This window comes from Pongo pygmaeus, chromosome 20, assembly GCF_028885625.2.
Source record: "Pongo pygmaeus isolate AG05252 chromosome 20, NHGRI_mPonPyg2-v2.0_pri, whole genome shotgun sequence".
Classification (NCBI taxonomy): domain Eukaryota; kingdom Metazoa; phylum Chordata; class Mammalia; order Primates; family Hominidae; genus Pongo; species Pongo pygmaeus.
The window spans coordinates 17,622,683-17,641,543 of NC_072393.2; the positions used below are offsets into that span (position 1 = coordinate 17,622,683).

The 18,861-nt window shown below is 56.9% G+C and overlaps 2 protein-coding genes across 14 annotated transcripts in view; both read left to right on the forward strand.

Annotated features, from left to right (window-relative positions):
* The window catches only part of MYO9B (myosin IXB), a 136,442-nt gene extending 125,878 nt beyond the window's left edge, over positions 1-10,564 (forward strand). For 3 of the 13 annotated variants that reach the window (XM_054465925.2, XM_054465921.2, XM_054465926.2), the window contains 12 exons: positions 136-177; positions 446-557; positions 2,548-2,621; positions 3,246-3,438; positions 3,534-3,662; positions 4,033-4,138; positions 4,467-4,598; positions 6,877-7,000; positions 7,609-7,656; positions 7,991-8,128; positions 8,922-9,061; positions 9,170-10,561. In XM_054465925.2, coding sequence (XP_054321900.2) covers positions 136-177; positions 446-557; positions 2,548-2,621; positions 3,246-3,438; positions 3,534-3,662; positions 4,033-4,138; positions 4,467-4,598; positions 6,877-7,000; positions 7,609-7,656; positions 7,991-8,128; positions 8,922-9,061; positions 9,170-9,707 — 1,776 coding nt within the window. In that variant the 3' untranslated portion in view covers positions 9,708-10,561. Of the gene's footprint in view, positions 1-135; positions 178-445; positions 558-2,547; positions 2,622-3,245; positions 3,439-3,533; positions 3,663-4,032; positions 4,143-4,466; positions 4,599-6,876; positions 7,001-7,608; positions 7,657-7,990; positions 8,129-8,921 lie in introns of those variants that run through there. The other 10 variants (XM_054465920.2, XM_054465923.2, XM_054465922.2 and 7 more) reach the window with 10 other exon arrangements.
* A 1,033-nt stretch (positions 10,565-11,597) lies between these two features.
* Positions 11,598-17,129, forward strand: USE1 (unconventional SNARE in the ER 1). Its single transcript, XM_063658765.1, has 9 exons — positions 11,598-11,899; positions 12,039-12,787; positions 13,092-13,141; positions 13,281-13,359; positions 13,458-13,610; positions 14,742-14,751; positions 15,644-15,671; positions 16,512-16,686; positions 16,930-17,129. Exons 2-9 carry the CDS (start codon positions 12,686-12,688, stop codon positions 17,110-17,112), a joined length of 780 nt encoding a protein of 259 aa, XP_063514835.1. The 5' UTR covers positions 11,598-11,899; positions 12,039-12,685; the 3' UTR covers positions 17,113-17,129.
* The last annotated feature ends 1,732 nt before the right edge of the window (positions 17,130-18,861 follow it).

Consider the following 18,861-nt stretch of genomic DNA (forward strand, 5'->3'; position numbering starts at 1 on the left):
CGTTAGGGATAATGATGCCACTCCAGGTGAGGGAGGGTTCAGGGTACCCACACGCCTGAGTTATGGGGTGCCAGGGGTGGGTTGGGGCTCTTCCCAGGGGGGCCCCCGCCAACCTCCTCCTTGTGTTCCTCACAGCAGAGCAAAGCTCAGAAGAAGAAGCGGAAGCAGGAGCGCGCTGTGAGTAGGCTGCACGTAGATGAGAGTCCGAGCAGGCGAACATTGGCAGGAGCATGCACGTGTGTGTCAGTGTCAATGTGCGCATGGGCCCGTCTGCACGCGTATGTGTGCATGGACACGTGTGAGTGTGTTTTTCCCCCAGCATATACGGAGCCGTAGTCTTGAATAAGCAGACCCACCGCTGAGATCCCGTGGGCCGTCATCCACCAGTGGCTGGGGAGGGCTGCCTTCCCCTTTCCCCACCCAGCGCCCTCCTCTGGCCTCACAGGTCCAGGAGCACAACGGGCACGTGTTCGCCAGCTACCAGGTTAGCATCCCACAGTCGTGTGAGCAGTGCCTCTCCTATATCTGGCTCATGGACAAGGCCCTGCTCTGCAGCGGTGAGTGGCTCCCCCACCAGGCCCCAAAACCCTCCACATCCCCCACCACCCCTCACTGCTCAAGAGGTCTTCAGGGCCAGGCAGGGTGGCTCACACCTGTAATCCCAGCACTTTGGGAGGCCGAGGCAGGTGGATAACGAGGTCAGGAGTTTGAGACCAGCCTAGCCAAGATGGTGAAACCTCATCTCTACTAAAAATACAAAAATTATCTGGGCACAGTAGTGGGCACCTGTAATCCCAGCTACTCGGGAGGCTGAGGCAGGAGAATCACTTGAACCTGGGAGGCGAAGGTTGCAGTGAGTCGAGATCGTGCCACTGCACTCTAGCCTGGGCAACAGAGCAAGACTCCATCTCAAAAAAAAAAGTCTTCACCCCAGCCCAGCCACCAGGTCAGATCTTTCTGGACCATTGTCCCAGCCATATCCTACCCCCTCAAACCGTCCACCATCACCCGAGGGGCAGAGCCCAATTCTCAGCTGGCCCCAAGGCCCCCAGTAGCCAGCGCCCACCCACATCTGCAGCGTCCTCTCCTCGTGGGCCCTGCCTCTCTGTCTCTGTACATGCTGCTCCACTGCCTGAACCATCGGCCCCTCCTTCCCCAGGCTCCTCACGGTCCCTTCCCTGTAGGCCAGACTCAGCCCCAGGGGACCCTAAGAGACAGGGCCCAGGAATGACCCAGCCGATCCATGGTCACACAGCTTTGATGTGGCCAAGCCAGTACCCAAGCCCAGGCAGCCTCCAGAGGCCCAGCAGGGTCAAGAGGGCCTCTCCCACATGTGTTTTTCTGCCAGAACCAGTCAGGCCAGGGTCTTTTCAGCCCAGAAAGCAGCCCCACCACCCCACATCTGTCCAACAGTCAGTTGTCATGGTCCTGAGATAAGGATGCAGGACCCAGGCCCGTCCCCTCACCCGATTCCATCCTTGCCGGGTGCCAGACACTTTCTTTAGCATAACCAGTGTACCCTCTCCAAGGCTTCAGGTGGGTGGCCTGGGATTCAGTGTGGTTGGAAGAAGGAAAAGCATTATCTTTGCCCCATGACATCCTCGTCCCAAGTCCCCAAGACCACCTCCTGGCAGGACCTTTAGACCTTTAGTTCTGCCAGTAGGTGGCCTTGGGGACTTGGGGCAAGGATGTCACAGGTCCCCACAAACACCTGCTCATGGTTCTGCTAGCCAGGCTGGGTCTGAGGCCACGAATGGCCACCTTGGAGCTATGAAGTTTGTCCACACGGCCTCCTCTCTCGGGAGTCAGGGCACAGGTGCCTGCAGTGTGGGTTTAGAAGTCAGCAGGCCAGGCACAGTGGCTCACACCTGTAATCTGAGCACTTTGGCAGGCTGGGGCGGGAGAGTCGCTTGAACTCAGGAGTTCTAAATCAACCTGGGCAACATGGCAAGACCCCATCTATACAAAAAAAATACAGAAATTAGCCAGGCACGGTGGTGCATGCCTGTAGTCCCAGCTACTTGGGAGGATCACCTGGGCCTGGGAGGTCAAGGCTCCAGTGAGCTATGATAGTGCCACTGCACTCTAGCCTGGATGACAGAGTGAGACCTTGTCTCAAAAAGAAAAAAATGAAACCAAAAAGAAGGCAATCCAGGCCGGGTGCGGTGGCTCATGCCTGTAATCCCAACACTTTGGGAGGCTGAGGTGGGCAGATCATCTGAGGTCGGTAGTTCGAGACCAGCCTGACCAACATGGAGAAACCCTGTCACTACTAAAAATACAAAATTAGCCAGGCGTGGTGGCGCTTGCCTGTAATCCTAGCTACTCGGGAGGCTAAGGCAGGAGGAATCACTTGAACCCGGGAGGCGGAGGTTGCAGTGAGCCGAGATCACACCATTGCACTCTAGCCTGAGAACAAGAGTGAGACTCCGTCTCAAAAAAAGAAAAGAAGAAAGCAGTTGGTGGCCCCCGGCCAGCTGGGTGGGTGGCTGCAGGAATCTGGCGTCCCCAGCACCCTCTGTGACTCCCACCCTGTGGACCTCCTAGTGTGCAAGATGACCTGCCACAAGAAGTGCGTGCACAAGATTCAGAGCCACTGCTCCTACATCTACGGGAGGAAGGTGAGTGTACAAGGCCTGGAACTTTGTAGAATGACACTCCACTCAGGGCCAGGTGTACCGGGAGGTGGTGCTTGATGTGAGGGCCAAGCGAAGCATTGAGCAGCCAGCAGGGGGCGGCTGTGACCTCTGGTTCTGCAGAACACACCATGGTCCCTGGTTCTGTCCAAACCCCTTGAGGCCCCCAGGCAGGGCCCAGGCCTGTGTGTGTGTCTCAGCTCCCCCAGCCCTGCTCATCCTTGCTCCTGAGAGAGTCCTGAGCCATGCAGAGGGAGACCCCCCAACTCTGTGCATAAGTTTGGGGTCCTGGGTGCTGGGGGTGCAGCAAGAGTCAGGGTCTACTTCTGTGAGGTGGCTGTGGGGGCCAGGTTATAGCTCTCTCCCCACGAAGGACCACCCGTGCCTTGGGTGGCCTACAAAGGAAGCCCCTGCCCAGTGGCTGCCATGCTGGCCTTGACCTCTGCAGCCCCACACCCCCAACAACCATGCAGAAGGAGACAGGGAGGGACAGAACAGCAGAGGAAGCCCTGAGGGCCTTGTGCGGGACCAGGAGGGAGAGGCCCCCAGAGACAGCTGGAGAGGAAGACAGCCAGGCCCAGACCTGACCCCCCGACCCTGGCACTGTAGGGCGAGCCAGGCGCTGAGCCAGGCCACTTCGGCGTGTGCGTGGACAGCCTGACCAGCGACAAGGCCTCAGTGCCCATCGTGCTGGAGAAGCTCCTGGAACACGTGGAGATGCACGGCCTGTACACCGAGGGCCTCTACCGCAAGTCGGGCGCTGCCAACCGCACTCGGGAGCTCCGGCAGGCGCTGCAGACAGGTGGGCGCTGCGGGCAGGTGGGCGCGGTGCCAGGCCCCAGGCGCAGCCGTCCTGCCAGTGCGCCGCTCACCAGTCCCACCCCACCCACCCCACAGACCCCACAGCAGTCAAGCTGGAGAACTTCCCCATCCACGCCATCACAGGGGTGCTGAAGCAGTGGCTGCGGGAGCTGCCCGAGCCCCTCATGACCTTCGCACAGTATGGTGACTTCCTCCGAGCCGTCGGTGAGCCCCATGGCGGTGTAGGTGGTAGCAGGCGGCCACAGCCAGGATACAGCGCTCGCTGTGACCAGCCCAGGAGGCAGGACCACCTGGTTCACAAACTGAGAAACTGAGGCCCAAAGCAGTTGGCCCAGCCAAACCGGGTCCCCAGTTTGGGGTGGGGCCAGGACACCTCTGTAGCCATCCATTCTTGCCTGGGCACCACAGGGTGGATGGCACCACAGGGTGGAGGGCACCACAGGGTGGAGGGCACCACAGGGTGGATGGCACCACAGGGTGGATGGCACCCGTGCATCTCAGGTCATGTTGGTGGGGACAACAGGCACCTTGGGGACCCTTGGGAGCTGACGCCCTCAAACCCCACTGCCTGCAGAGCTGCCGGAGAAGCAGGAGCAGCTGGCTGCCATCTATGCCGTCCTGGAGCACCTTCCAGAAGCCAACCACAACTCCCTGGAGAGACTCATCTTCCACCTCGTCAAGCAAGTGCCTCCCCACCTGCCCTCTGTGGGGTTAGGGTCGCATTAGGAACCCCCGAGGCAACATTTCCCAGGAGGACCCGAGCTGGCGTTCTGTGGTGGTTTCAGACCAGGATGCAGACTGCTGTTGGGGGTTCTGGGAGGGGGCCAGGCTGTTGGGCCGCCCGGGTCCCTTGAGGTACCTCTCTGTGCTGCAGAAGCATCTCCCGGTGCTGGGCTGTGGTGCTGCTTTCCCAACAGCCACCCCAGAGCTCAGAAGTTCAGTCTCGGGGCTCCCTGGGACCTCCCTCCCTCGGCCGTAGCCATCCTCTAACTGCCAGTGGCTGTGCAGGGTGGCCCTGCTCGAGGATGTCAACCGCATGTCGCCCGGGGCGCTTGCCATTATCTTCGCACCCTGCCTCCTGCGCTGCCCCGACAACTCGGACCCGCTGATCAGCATGAAGGACGTCCTCAAGATCACCACGTGAGTGCCCACCCTGTCCTGGAGGCATGCTCAGGGCAGCCCTACCCGGGACCCTGCGACAGCTCCATCCATCTCTGCGTAAATAAATGTGTAAGAAAACTCCAGAGCCGAGTGCAGCGGTTCAGCAGTTCACACCTGTAATCCCAGCTTCTTTGGGAGGCCAAGGCAAGAGGATCACTTGAGGCCAAGAGTTCGAGACCAGCCCGGGCAACATAGCAAGACCCTACAAAAAATTTGAGATTTTAAATTTGTATTTAAATATAAAAATTTAAATTTTCAAATTTAAATTTCCAAATTCAAATTTTTATTTAAATATAAAAATTAAATTTTTGTCTCTACAAAAAATTTAAAAATTAGGCCAGGCGTGATGGCTCACCCCCATAATCCCAGCACTTTGGGAGGGCGAGGTGGGTGGATCACTTGAAGCCAGGAGTTTGAGACCAGGCTGGCCAACATGGTGAAACCCCATCTCTATTAAAAATACAAAAATTAGGCTGGGCGAGGTGGCTCATGCCTGTAATCCAGCACTTTGGGAGACCGAGACGGGCAGATCACCTGAGGTCGGGAGTTCAAGACCAGCCTGACCAACATGGAGAAATCCTGTCTCTACTAAAAATACAAAATTAGCGGGGCGTGGTGGCACATGCCTGTAATCCCAGCTACTTGGGAGGCTGAGGCAGGAGAATCACTTGAATCCGGGAGGCGGAGGTTGCAGTGAGCCGAGATCACGCCATTGCACTCTAGCCTGGGCAACAAAAGCGAAACTCCATCTCAAAAAAAAAAAAAAAAAAGAAAGAAAAAATACAAAAATTAGCCGGGCCTGGTGGCATGTGCCTATAATGCCAGCTACTGGGAGGTGGAGGCTACATTGAGCTGAGATCGCACCACTGCACTCCAGCTGGGCAATAGAGTGAGACTCCGTCTCAAAAAGAAAATTTTAAAAAATAAAAAATATATATAAACTAGCCAGGTGTGGTGGCAGGCACCTGTAATCGCAGCTACTCAGGAGGCTGAGGCAGGATAATTGCTTGAACCCAGGAGGTGGAGGTTGCAGTGAGCTGAGATCACGCCACTGCACTCCAGCCTGGGCAACAAAGCGAGACTCCATCTCAAAAAAAAAAAAAAAAGAGCAACTATACAGATGGCAGTGGCCCCAGCAGTTGTGTCTTTTTGAATGTGCTTTAATGAGCACACCCCGTTGTACTAAAACAGAACTTTTTTTTTTTTTTTGAGACGGAGTCTTGCTCTGTCGCCCAGGCTGGAGTGCAGTGGCACGATCTCGGCTCACTGCAAGCTCCGCCTCCCGGGTTCATGCCATTCTCCTGCCTCAGCCTCCCAAGTAGCTGGGACTACAGGCACCCACCACCACGCCCGGCTAATTTTTTGTATTTTTAGTAGAGACGAGGTTTCACTATGTTAGCCAGGATGGTCTCGATCTCCTGACCTCGTGATCCGCCTGGCTCGGCCTCCCAAAGTGCTGGGATTACAGGTGTGAGCCACCGCGTCCAGCCTAAAACAGAACTTTTAACAAAGGCTGGATGATAGGCGAATGGTAGTGGATTCCTCTCTCTGCTACAAAGCGTCCTGTCACAGGAGGATAAGGAACAAGCAGCCCCTGCAGGTCGCACCACGGAGCTCACCCAACCTGAGTCCCTCTGGCACTGAACACTCCAGGCTGAGTCCCTCTGGTACTGACCACTCCGGCCTGAGTCCCTCTGGTACTGACCACTCCAAGCTGAGTCCCTCTGGTTCTGACCACTCCAAGCTGAGTCCCCTCGTACTAACCACTCCAGGCTGAGTTCCTCCCGATACTGACCACTCCAAGCTGAGTCCCTCTGATACTGACCACTCCAAGCTGAGACCCTCTGATACCAACAACACCAGGCTGGCCTTGACCACCAAGTGGGCATACTGTGGGTCAGCACATGTCTGGAGCCCCTAGGGCCATCTGCCTGCTGCCCCTGGGACAAACTGCCCAGCAGCTTGGACTTCTCTGTGAGGCAGGATAATTCCCACCCGGCTGGTGACTAAGGGGTTCAGTTCACTCTGACCCTCCTTCACACAAGGAGGCGGGCAGAGACAGGAGACTCAGGCTCAGGGAGGTAGAGTGAGCTGCCGAAGGTCACACTGCATGGGAGCCGGCACAGCCGTGTCCCGGGCACTGCTTGGTCTCTGAGCCTCAGCCACTGCCCCCCAGGCACCAGCTAGCATCTCCCTGGACCTCAGAAGTCCCTGGGGCGGTAACTGAGTCACTTCCTCCCGTGGGCCTTCTCTGTAGGTGCGTGGAGATGCTGATCAAGGAGCAGATGAGGAAATACAAAGTGAAGATGGAGGAGATCAGCCAACTGGAGGCTGCAGAGAGCATCGCCTTCCGTAGGCTTTCCCTCCTGCGACAAAATGCTGTGAGTACCGGTGATCGTGGGGGCGGGGCCTCTTTGGTGGGGCGGAGTCTGGTGCTGGGCAGGGCCTTGGGCGAGGCTTTGTTGCTGGGAAGGTTGGTGGGCGGGGCCTTGGGAGGGCAGGACCTCCCATGCCAAGGATGGGACTGGGTAGTGGGTGTGGTCTCGGGTAGCAGGGCGGGGCCTCCCTTCCCGGTTCCCCGCCCACTCCTACCGCACCCTTGGCCACAACCAGCCTGGCTGGGGCCACCGGGCCCTGCAGGTAGGGGCAGACTTACTGCCTTGAACAAAAGACGATGGTCCTCGCTCAGCCTCACTCCAATTATGTTCCTCTAGGTGGGGCAGGTAGGGGGACCAGTTTCCCACTTGCTGGCGGTTCAGGTCATCAGTCCAGCCTTGTCCCTTCTGACCTGGGCCCTACCCACGGGGAAATGTCCCCATAGCAGAAGAATCAGCCCCACAGTGCAGGGGTGCATTAGTGGGGAACGGGCTCTGGGCTCCTGTGGGAACCAGGGACTCCCTATCTTGGTACCAGTCATTGGATGTATCCCCAGCTCATGCCTGTGTCTGTCTTGGCCCGTGTGGTCACCCTGTGTTCATCTCTCTCCCAGCCATGGCCTCTCAAACTGGGGTTTTCGTCTCCCTATGAGGGGGTCCTGGTATGTACGCGTTCGGTGGGCCCGCGGTGCATGTCTCCCGGTGCAGTGCATGCTGGGGTTCCCTGGGGCCCCGGGCCCCTCGTAGGATAGACGGAGCCTGTCCTAATCTTTCGGAAGTGCATGCTGGGGAGGCCCCTTGCCTGCTGACCTTCTGTGCTCAGGACGACTAATCGGCCACACGACCACCACCCTGTCCCGTGGGATTCCTAGAGAAGTCTCACCAAGAGCCCAGCACACTCACATCAGAACTAACCTCCTGGGATCTGCTCACACCTCCGGCACTAACCTCGCCCACTCGGAGATGTCAGTGGGACCCCTTGCTTCTTTGTTTCAGAACAAGAGCCCCAAGGCCCGGGACAGCCAGGGGGAGGAGCTGGAGGTGCTCCTGGAGGAGGAGGCAGCCGGCGGCGATGAGGACCGGGAAAAGGAGATTCTCATTGAACGGATCCAGTCCATCAAGGAGGAGAAGCAAGTGGCCCGGTCCCCTCCCTCAGTCCTTCATGTTTAGGGCAAGCTGGAGTGCAGGTTCCATCCCTGGTGGTCCGCTTGACCTTGCCAGGTTTGGTCCTGTGGTCTTGTCATCCCTAACACTGGGCAAACAACACTTTTTTTTTTTTTTTTTTTTGAGACAGAGTCTCGCTCTGTCGCCCAGCTGGAGTGCAGTGGTGCTATCTCAGCTCACTGCAACCTCCGCCTCCCGGGTTCAAGCGATTCTCTGCCTCAGCCTCCGAGTAGCTGGGATTACAGGCGCTCGCCACCATGCCCTGCTAATTTTGTGTTTTTAATAGAGACAGGGTTTCACCACATTGGCCGGGCTGGTCTTGAACTCCTGACCTCAAGTGATCCACCCACCTTGGCCTCCCAAAGTGTTGGGATTACAGGCGTGAGCCACCGCACTCGGCCTTTATTTCTGAGACAGGGTCTTTCTCTGTCACTCAGGCTGGATTGCAGTGGTGTGATCACGGTTCACTGCAGCCACAATCCCCTAGGCTCAAGGGGTCCTCCCGCCTCAGCCTCCCCAGTAGCTGGAACCACAGGTGCACACCACCACGCCTGGCTAATTTTTTTACTTTTTGTAGAACAGGGTCCACCTATGTTGCCCAGGCTGGGTTCAAACTCCTGGGCTCAAACAATCCTCCTGCTTGGGGTGGGGGGAGGTTGGGGACATGGAGTTATATCTAGGAGCAGGACAGCCTGCTCTGTTCCACACTGGTCCGGCACTTCCGGTGGGGTGGCCTTGGACATCACTACCCTTTTTCCTCCAGGGAAGACATCACCTACCGGCTGCCAGAGCTGGACCCAAGGGGCTCGGACGAGGAGAACCTGGACTCGGAGACGTCGGCCAGCACCGAGAGCCTGCTGGAGGAGCGGGCCGGGCGGGGGGCCTCGGAAGGTCAGTATTAAGGTAGCGTCTGCTTTTCTCCTTCCCATCCATCCCAGCAGGCCCCAGGGCGAGGGTCCTCCGGCTGCCGGCCCTGAAGCTGCAGTAACCCTGCCATCTGTCTCTCAAAAGGGCCCCCTGCGCCTGCTCTCCCTTGCCCCGGCGCGCCCGCCCCGAGCCCCCTCCCCACCGTGACCGCCCCTCCACGACGAAGGCCGTCGTCCTTCGTAACGGTCAGAGTGAAGACCCCCCGGCGGACCCCCATCATGCCCACAGCCAACATCAAGCTCCCACCAGGCCTGCCCTCCCACCTGCCTCGCTGGGCGCCGGGTGCCCGGGAGGCGGCTGCCCCAGTGCGGCGCCGGGAGCCACCTGCCCGCCGCCCGGACCAGATACATTCCGTGTACATCACGCCCGGGGCAGACTTGCCAATGCAGGGCGCCCTGGAGCCCCTAGAAGAGGATGGCCAGCCACCTGGGGCCAAGCGGAGGTACTCGGATCCCCCAACGTACTGCCTGCCCCCCACCTCGGGCCAGGCCAATGGCTGAGGGCCATAGCTGACAAAGTCTGCATGTCCGAGGACGGCCCCTGCACTGGAGCTGGGCGCCAGAGCTGCAGAGCTAGTGTTCGGCCCTCAGAGAAGGATCCAGAATCAAAAGCTCAAGAGTGACGTGGGTGGGCATCAGCCCCAAGTGCAGAGTCAAGGCAGGGAGAGGCCGGCTGGAGCCAGGCCCCCTCATGCGCCGCCCCCAAATCACGGACGCGCCTGTGGGGAGCGCCACATCTCCACCTGCGGCCTCACATCTCCCCACTCCCCTTTTGTACGTTTAACTGTTTCTTTGTACGTGGTTTACATAACTTTAAACTGTAACAGCCTTAATGGAAGACCAAATGGTTTTTTATATGTGTATGTACAAAGTTTTCTATTAACGTTGCCCGTCTCCCTTATAACCTGGACGTGAGCTGTCAGAGCAGAGGCCACTAGGCTACTGCGCGTCTTGAGGCTCAGACCCCCGCTGTGGTTGGCTTGGGGTGGCCAATGGGCTGGGACCCTCCATGAGAGTTTTGGACACTGCAGCCACCTGACCCATGCCTCTCTGACACGTGTCTCCGGGGGGCAGCCACCTGGCCAATGTGCATTTGAGGACGTGCTGGAACCTTCCATGGGGGTCTAGGCTATTGGCTGGAGCCAGGACATGAGTCAGGGGCACCATGGACCTCACGTGCCAGGGAGACTTGAATGTGGCTGTCACTCTTCTGGACGCCAAGGGCTGCAGGAGGCTGCTTTTGGCACTACCCACCCTGTGTGACAGAACAGGAGCCGGCGACTCAGGACTGCTCACGGGCCAGGAGGGCAACGCCTGAAGTCAGACCTCCCTATAGGTCAACAGGGACAACCTGGGGATCTCTGGAGCAGGGCCCTCCTCTCTCAGGCTTGGCCCACTCCCCCAGACACCTGGACACATGGCCACAAATCTGGGACAAGGGGCCCCCGCACAGCGTGAAATAAAAAGTGCCTGAGAAGTATGTGCATGGGACGCCTGCTCATGTGGGATCGGGCTTGGAAGAACAGGGCCGGTGGGTGGGGGTCCACCCTGTGGCCTCAGCCAAGAAGGGTGCAAAATATGGGTGGAACACTGTCCTCAAAGATCTGTCTTGATCCTCCAGCAAACAGGGAGCTCCCAGCAGAGCCTCGCTTGGCCAGGAGCGCCTGCTGTCCTGGGAGCCCTCTCTGGCCTCCCCGATTCAGTGCCCAGCGTCTGGAGCCTAAATGTCAGCTGCAGCAGCCACCCATCCAGCAGAGGTGGCCAGTTCCCAGTGGGCCCAGCAGGACAGGAACAGATGGGCTCCCAGGCTGCCATCGGATGGGAGTCGTGGGAACTGGCTGGCTGGTATTGGTTGGGGCGCCGTGAAGAACCCAAGTTCAGACTGCACATGCCAGAGGTTGAGGGGCTTGTCCAAGGCCACACAGCTGGGAGGGGCATGGCTGGGATTTAGACTCTGCCCTGTCAGCCTCTAGAGGCCCCTTTGATGGGCCCTGGGTTTGGTCTCCATGGTTTGTTGTGGGTTTTTTTCTCGAAACACAGTCTCGCTCTGTCACCCAGGCTGGAGTGCAGTGGCGCAATCTCGGCCCACTACAGCCTCCACCTCTCGGGTTCAAGCGATTCTCCTGCCTCAGCCTCCCGAGTAGCTGGGATTACAGGCACGCACAACCAAGCCCAGCTAATTTTTGTATTTTTTGATAGAGACAGGGTTTCACCATGTTGGCCAGGCTGCCCTCCAAACTCCTGACCTCCAGTGATCCACCCACCTCACCCTCCCAAAGTGCTGGGATTACAGGCATGAGCCACCGCACCTGACCCTTCATGATATTTTTCTTTTTTTCTTTTTTCTTTTTTTTTTTTGAGATGGAGTGTTGCTCTGTTGCCCAAGCTGGAGTGCAGTGGCACAATCTCGGCTCACTGCAACGTCCACCTCCTGGGTTCAAGCGATTCTCCTGCCTCAGCCTCCCAAGTAGCTGGGATTACAGACACCCACCATCACACCCGGCTAATTTTTGCATTTTTAGTGGAGACGGGGTTTCACCATGTTGGCCAAGCTGGTCTCAAACTCCTGACCTCAGGTGAACCATCTGCCTCAGCCTTCCTAAGTGCTAGGATTACAGGCGTGAGCCACCGCACCCAGCCGTCTATGGTATTTTTCAAGGACAGCAGGCCCTCTGGTGTAACCAAGGTGCAGATGACCTAAGGTGTGGGAAAACATGCAGGCTGCATGCCAGGCCCTGGTTCCTGTGAAGACCCCACCCTCATCCTGTCACTCCAGAAGAATGGCACTGCAGGCACAGGGGTACTCAGCTTCCAGGTACTGAGGTGGGCTGGGAAGGGGTTCTCTCCATGGGGGTCTGAGCATTAGGGGGTACCCAGCCCCACCTTGCTCACTCTTAGGCAGAGCTGCCTCATGTCCCCCTTGAGGCAGGTACTGTCACACTGTCCATTTCCAGGGGAAAGAAACGGATCCAGAAAAGTTAAACTCTCCCAGGGCCGGGGATGGAATCAGAGCTGGAGCTGTGACCTGGAAGCTCATAACTACAATACAGATGAGCCCCGCTGAGGTGGGGGAAGCCTTGGATTCCTGAATCCCAGGCTACAGAAATCGGGAAGGGTGTGTGGAGGCAAAATAGCTCCGACTGGGAAGAATCCAGGTAGGAGTGGGGTGCTGGGAGGTACTCTGAGCAGGCAAAACAGAACAAGAGGTCACACTGCACGCGGGTCTGACACCAGAAGACCCTGGTCGTCCTATCATTCCCGAAGGGTTAACATGCTCTCGAGGAAAAGCAAGTGATTCGCCTAAGAATAGGGTGGCGCCTCTCCTATTTTTTTAAAATAGAGATACAGTCGCGCTATGTTGCCCGGGCTGCCCTCAAGCAATCCTTTCCCACCTCTGCCTCCTAAAATGCTGGCATTACAGCCCTGAGCCACCGCGCCCGGCCCAGCGCCCCGCCTCAAATCAAGATATTACTTCCGCTCCAAACAAAGATGGGCCAGCGAACGAGAGCGGGGGAACATCCGCCCGGAAGGCCACGTGAAGGCACTTCCGCCCTCTCTTAACATGGCGCCGGCGGAAGGGGCTGGGTAGGGCCGGGCGGTAATGGCGGCGTCGAGGGTGGAGCTGAACCTGGTGCGGCTGCTATCCCGCTGCGAGGCGATGGCAGCAGAGAAACGGGACCCGGACGAGTGGCGCCTGGAGAAGGTGAGGGGATCTCGCACTGCCGCGAAGAGCCCGACTCCCGGGGGGTGATTCCTAGGGTTGGAAGCCACCTGGCCCGACTCCCCGTCCCCAGTAGCCTCTCGGGCAGCGCCCTTTCCGGTCAGTCCCGCCACGTCTACCTGTAGCTTCCGCCCCCGTCCCTGGGACTCCGCCCCTCCCCCACTGGCCCCGCCTCCTTTACGCTTGACCCCTCCCATTTGTCGGCCTCACCGCCCCCCCCCCCCCCGACTCCCGTGATCAGGACATGGGAAGGACCCCCGGGTGACAATCCACTTTTCCTCCCCAGTACGTGGGAGCCCTGGAGGACATGTTGCAGGCCCTGAAGGTCCACGCGAGGTGAGTGCAGGCAGCCTCAGGGCTTTCACCAGCACGTGGCTGTTCTACTGGGACATCCCAGTACCCCTGTCCCAGCTGGGACCCTTCCCTGAGCTGGGGACCGTGGACAGGTTTTGTTTTTCTTCTTCCTGCCTTCCAGCAAACCGGCCTCTGAGGTGATCAATGAATATTCCTGGAAGGTGGATTTTCTGAAGGGGATGCTGCAAGCCGAGAAGCTGGTGAGAAGGGGTGCCCCTGCCCCCTCAGCCCCCATCACCGCTCACTTTGGTCCCCAGGACCTGCCCCTCCAGTGACTTATCTTCCCACATTTCTGCAGACCTCCTCCTCAGAGAAAGCACTAGCCAACCAGTTCCTGGCCCCTGGCCGTGTGCCAACCACAGCCAGAGAGCGAGTGCCCGCCACAAAGACGGTGCATCTGCAGTCACGGGCGCGGTACACCAGCGAGATGCGGAGTGAGCTACTAGGCACGGTAGGATTCTTTTCCTGGCCCCTGGGAATCCCTGGGACAGGAACAGGGGTTCTATGCTTGCAGGCAGCCAGAACCACAATACTGTCAGATACAGGAATCCTAAGGGGGTCCAGCAATCTCTTCCCTGGGTCATCACACAAGGCTGCCCCACAGAGGGGCATTGTGGCTAAGGCTTTGCTAGATGAATAGGAATTTGGTACCAGGCAAAAATGGAATGTGTCTGGTTAAGCCCCAGAGTTGGCCCAAGAGCTGGGTTTGAGTCCTGGCTTGCAACTTACAAGACACGTAAGTTTCTTCAGCCATAAAAGAGGATGACAAGTTCCTTTCTGAGCACTTTATGTGGATCAGCTCAATCTTTTAAAATATGAGTTGCTGTGGCCGGGCACGGCAGCTCACGCCTGTAATCCCAGCACTTTGGGAGACCGAGGCGGGCGGATCATTTGAGGTCGGGAGTTAAGACCAGCCTGACCAACATGGAGAAACCCCGTCTTTACTAAAAATACAAAATTAGCTGGGCATGGTGGCTCACGCCTGTAATCCCAGCTACTCGGGAGGCTGAGGCAGGAGAATTGCTTGAACCCGGGAGGCAGAGGTTGCAGTGAACCGAGATCGAGCCATTGCACTCCAGACTGGGCAATAAGAGCGAAACTCCGTCTCAAAAAAAAAAAATATGAGTTATCGTTACCAGTTTAACGTTGAGGAAACTGAGGCTCAGAGTTTATGGGATTTCCCCATGTCCTGACTGAAGGTGAGGAGGTTGAGGTCAGAAGGGACAGGTTTGGGAACAAGACAAGGGGGGTGACTTCATGGCATTTACTTTTTTTTTTTTTGAGATGGAGATTCGCTCTTGCTTCCCAGGCTGGAGTGCGGTGGCGCGATCTCGGCTCACTGCAACCTCCACCTCCCAGGTTCAAGTGATTCTCCTGCCTCAGCCTCCCAAGTCACTAGGATCACAGGCGCCCACCACCACACCTGGCTAATTTTTTGTATTTTTAGTAGAGATGGAGTTTCATTATGTTGGCCAGGCTGGTCTCGAACTCCTGACCTCAGGTGATCTGCCCACCTTGGCCTCCCAAAGTGCTGGGAGTGAGCCACTGCGCCCAGCCTCATGCCACTTACTTCTTTCCACAGGACTCTGCAGGTGAGTCACCACGAACACAACAGGACTTGAGGGCCAGCTGACTAGGACAAGACATGTATCCTTGCTGCCCCGGGGCCTCCATGCCAAGCCTGACTCCAACAGGAGCATCATCAAATTACGCCTGGAGGAAGAGCCAGGACAGAGGAAATGGCCCCGAGAGGAAACAAAGCTAGGCACAGTGGCTCACATCTTTAATTTCAGAGGCTGAGGCAGGTGGATCACCTGAGGTCAGGAGTTTGAGACCAACCTGGCCAATGTGACAAAACCTTGTCTCTACTAAAAATACAAAACTTAGCCGGATGCAGTGCCACGTGTCTGTAGTCCCAGCTACTCAGGAGGCTGAGGCAGGAGAATTGCTTGAACCCAGGAGGTGGAGGTTGCAATGAGCTGAGATCACACCACTGCACTCCAGCCGGGGCGACAGAGCAAGACTCCATCTCAAAAAAAAAAAAAAGCAAAAAAATTAGCCAGGTGTGGTGACGCACACCTGTAGTCCCAGCATACTGGGGAGGCTGAGGCAGGAGGATTGCTTGAGCCTGGGAGGTGGAGGTTGCAGTGAGCTGAGATTGCGCCAGTGCACTCCAGCCTAGTTGACAGAGAGACACTCTGTCTCAAAGATAAGCAAACAAATAAATTTTTTAAAGCTAGGCACTCCCAGCCTATGGGACCAAGGCTAGGCTGGAGGGAGGGACCTGGGGTCTGAGGGAACCGAGACAGGAGTAAGGAGACCCTCCTAGAAGAGGGGGTATTCAAACATGGTCAGAAGCCAACGGGGCAGCAGACAAGATGAGGAAACAGCATTCCAAGCAATAGACCCAGCACAGGCAATGGTCAGGATGCCGGAAACGGGAAACCAACACTCGCCTTTTTGCTTGGCCTGTTTTGCTTTCAGAGCCTGAGATGGACGTAAGGAAGAGAACGTGAGTGTCTGTGGCCCTGGGGCAGTAGTGGCAATTGGGTGGTGCGGCAGGGACAGGGTAGCAGTGGCCAAACCCTGGACCACTGAGGCACTACCACAAGAATCTAAACCAACCAGAAGCCACTTCTGTGGATGCTCTTCCCAGAAGTCAAAGGCCAGGCGCAGTGGCTCACACCTGTAATCCCAACACTTTGAGAGGCTGAGGCAGGCAGATCACCTGAGGCCAGGAGTTCAAGACCAGCCTAGCCAACATGGCAAAACCCTGTCTCTACTAAAAATACAAAAAATTAGCCAGGCATGGTGGCACGCGCCTGTAGTCCCAGCTACTCAGGAGGCTGAGGCAGGAGAACTGCTTGAACCTGGGAGGTGGAGGTTGCAGTGAGCAGAGATCACGCCATTGCACTCTAGCCTGGGTGACAGAGCGAGATGCTGTCTCAAAAAAAAAAAAAAAAAAAAAAAACAGGCCGGGCGCGGTGGCTCACGCCTGTAATCTCAGCACTTTGGGAGGCCAAGGCAGGTGGATCACGAGGTCAGGGGTTCGAGACCAGCCTGACCAACATGGTGAAACCCCGTCTCTACTAAAAATACAAAAATTAGCTGTGCATGATGGCGGGTGCCTGTAATCCCAGCTACTCAGGAGACTGAGGCAGGAGAATTGCTTGAACCTGGGAGGCAGAGGTTGCAGTGAGCCCAGTGAGCCGAGATCGCGCCACTGCACTCCAGCCTGGGCGACAGAGCAAGACTCTGTATCAAAAAAAAAAAAAGAAAAAGAAAATGTGTTGGTCTTCTCCCCTTTCCCACTCCATCTCTCATGCCCTCCTCCCCCCGTGTGTGAGATCAGTGGAGTGGCAGGGTCCCAGCCAGTGAGTGAGAAGCAGTCGGCAGCTGAGCTAGACCTCGTCCTGCAGCGACATCAGAACCTCCAGGAAAAGCTGGCGGAAGAGATGCTAGGACTGGCCCGGAGCCTCAAGACCAATACGCTGGCCGCCCAGAGTGTCATCAAGAAGGACAACCAGGTGTGGGGACTGGGGGAGCTCTCCAGCCTCTGCCCTGGGGTATCAGAGAAGGCTTCCCAACACAGGAGCATTGTGGCTGGGGCTTTGCGGGATGAATAGGAGTTTCGTAGAAGGCAAAAATGGCATTCCCAGCAGAGGTCACAGCACCAGCAAGCGACAAGAGGTGCAGGCCAGCCCCAGGGAAGTAGAGAGAGGCCATTCTTGGCCCCAGTCCTGTTGACACCTTTTCCACCTCCCCCACAGACCCTGTCACACTCACTGAAAATGGCAGACCAGAACCTGGAGAAGCTGAAGACGGAGTCAGAGCGGCTGGAGCAGCACACGCAAAAGTCAGTCAACTGGCTGCTCTGGGCCATGCTCATTATCGTCTGCTTCATCTTCATTAGCATGATCCTCTTCATTCGAATCATGCCCAAACTCAAATAAAGACCCCCGCCCACCTTGTCTGTCTTCCGTCTGTCCCCTTCCCCCATCTAGCAGTGCCTTTCAGGCTGGCCAATGAGATGGGAGGGTTTTTGGAGGTCCCTGAAGAGCCACAGACAGTGCATGAGCAGGGGAAGAAGAACCTCAGGGCTAGATGCGGGGGCTCATGCCTGGAATCCCAGCACTTTGGGAGGCCAAGGCAGGTGGATCACTTGAGGCCAGGAGTTCAAGACCAGCCTGGCCAACATGGTGAAACCCCGTCTCTACCAAAAAATACAAAAATCAGGCAGGCATGGTGGTGCACACCTGTAGTCCCAGCTACTTGGGAGGCTTAGGCACGAGAATCGCTTGAACCCAGGAGGTGGAGGTTGCAGTGAGCCGAGATCCCAGTACTGCACTCCAACCTGAGTGACAGAGCAAAACTCCGTCGCAAAAAAAAAAGATTCTAAAAAGAAAAAGTCAGGCTTGGCAGGTGGTGACTCATCAAACGCTCCCTCCGCCCATGTTCCTCTGGAGCCTACCCCACAATGGACGAGGCCCAGCCCCAGGAGGCCCTAGGAGCGGGGCCGTGACAGGAGCTCAGCCTGGAGGAGGGGGCATCAACACGAGGTCTTCCCTGGAATTGAAGGCAATAATTCAAGGACACAGCTCAGCCACACTGCAGCCTCAGCTCTCAGGACACTACAGATCCCTCAGAGTCACTCGACAAACACACATGGGTCTTGCCCGGCGCTCACTGGAGACCCTGTCCTCAGGTCACAATCTGATCATTTCAAAGGAGAACTGGGTGGGTACTAGGGTAGGGGACCTGAAAAGGGTTGTGGAGTAGGAATTCTGGGGTCCTGAGCCCTGCTCACACCAGCTCCAGACGGCACAGCCTGTAAGAGCAACTGAGGGGGCTCAGTGACGAGGGCTTGGGGTGTCTGCCCCATGCCAGCATGACGGCATTGTGGGGACACTTGGAGGTGCCCAATGGACCCCCATCCACGTGGGTGTAAAATCATGAGGTAGGGATTTTTTTTTTTTTTTTTTTTTTTTTGGAGACAGAGTCTTGCTCTGTGGCCCAGGCTAGAGTGCGGTAGTGCAATTATAGCTCACTGCAGCCTCGACCTCCTGGCCTCAAGCAGTCCTCCTGCCTTGGCCTCACAAAGTGCTGGGATTACAGGCGTGAGCCACTGTGCTCAGCCCAAGTAGAGATTTTTAAAAGTGCTACTGGCAGCTTTTAAAAAGTAGAACATAGAGCCGGGAGCGGTGGCTCACGCCTATAGTCCCAGCACTTCAGGAGGCTGAGGCGGGTGGATCACGAGGTGAGGAATTCGAGACCAGCCTGGCCAACATGGTGAAAACCCATCTCTACTAAAAGTACAAAAAATTAGCCGGGCATGGTGGTGGGCACCTGTAATACCAGCTACTTGGGAGGCTGAAGCAGGAGAATTGCTTGAATCCAGGAGGCGGAGGTTACAGTGAGCCAAGATCACACCACTGCACTATAGCCTGGGCGACAAGAGCGATACTCCATCTCAAAAAAAAAAAAGATCATAAGAAGGAGACAGCCAGGCATGGTGACTCATACCTGTAATCCTAGCTACTGGGGAGTGTGAGGCAGGAGGATCCCTTGAGCCCAGGAATTGGAGGCTACAATGAGCAGTGATCATGCCACTGCACTCCAGCCTGGGTGACAGTAAGACCCCTACTCAAAAAAAAAAAAAAAAGGAAGTTTATGCCTGAGACACAGGGATGATTCCTTATTAG

Excerpts from the sequence above, each read along its gene's own strand:
- USE1 (XM_063658765.1), top strand. The coding sequence starts at position 12,686 with ATGGCGGCGTCGAGGGTGGAGCTGAACCTGGTGCGGCTGCTATCCCGC. Across the intron at positions 15,672-16,511 it reads ATGGACGTAAGGAAGAGAAC|TGGAGTGGCAGGGTCCCAGC; the intron begins GTGAGTGTCTGT and ends GTGTGAGATCAG. Across the intron at positions 16,687-16,929 it reads TCATCAAGAAGGACAACCAG|ACCCTGTCACACTCACTGAA; the intron begins GTGTGGGGACTG and ends CCTCCCCCACAG.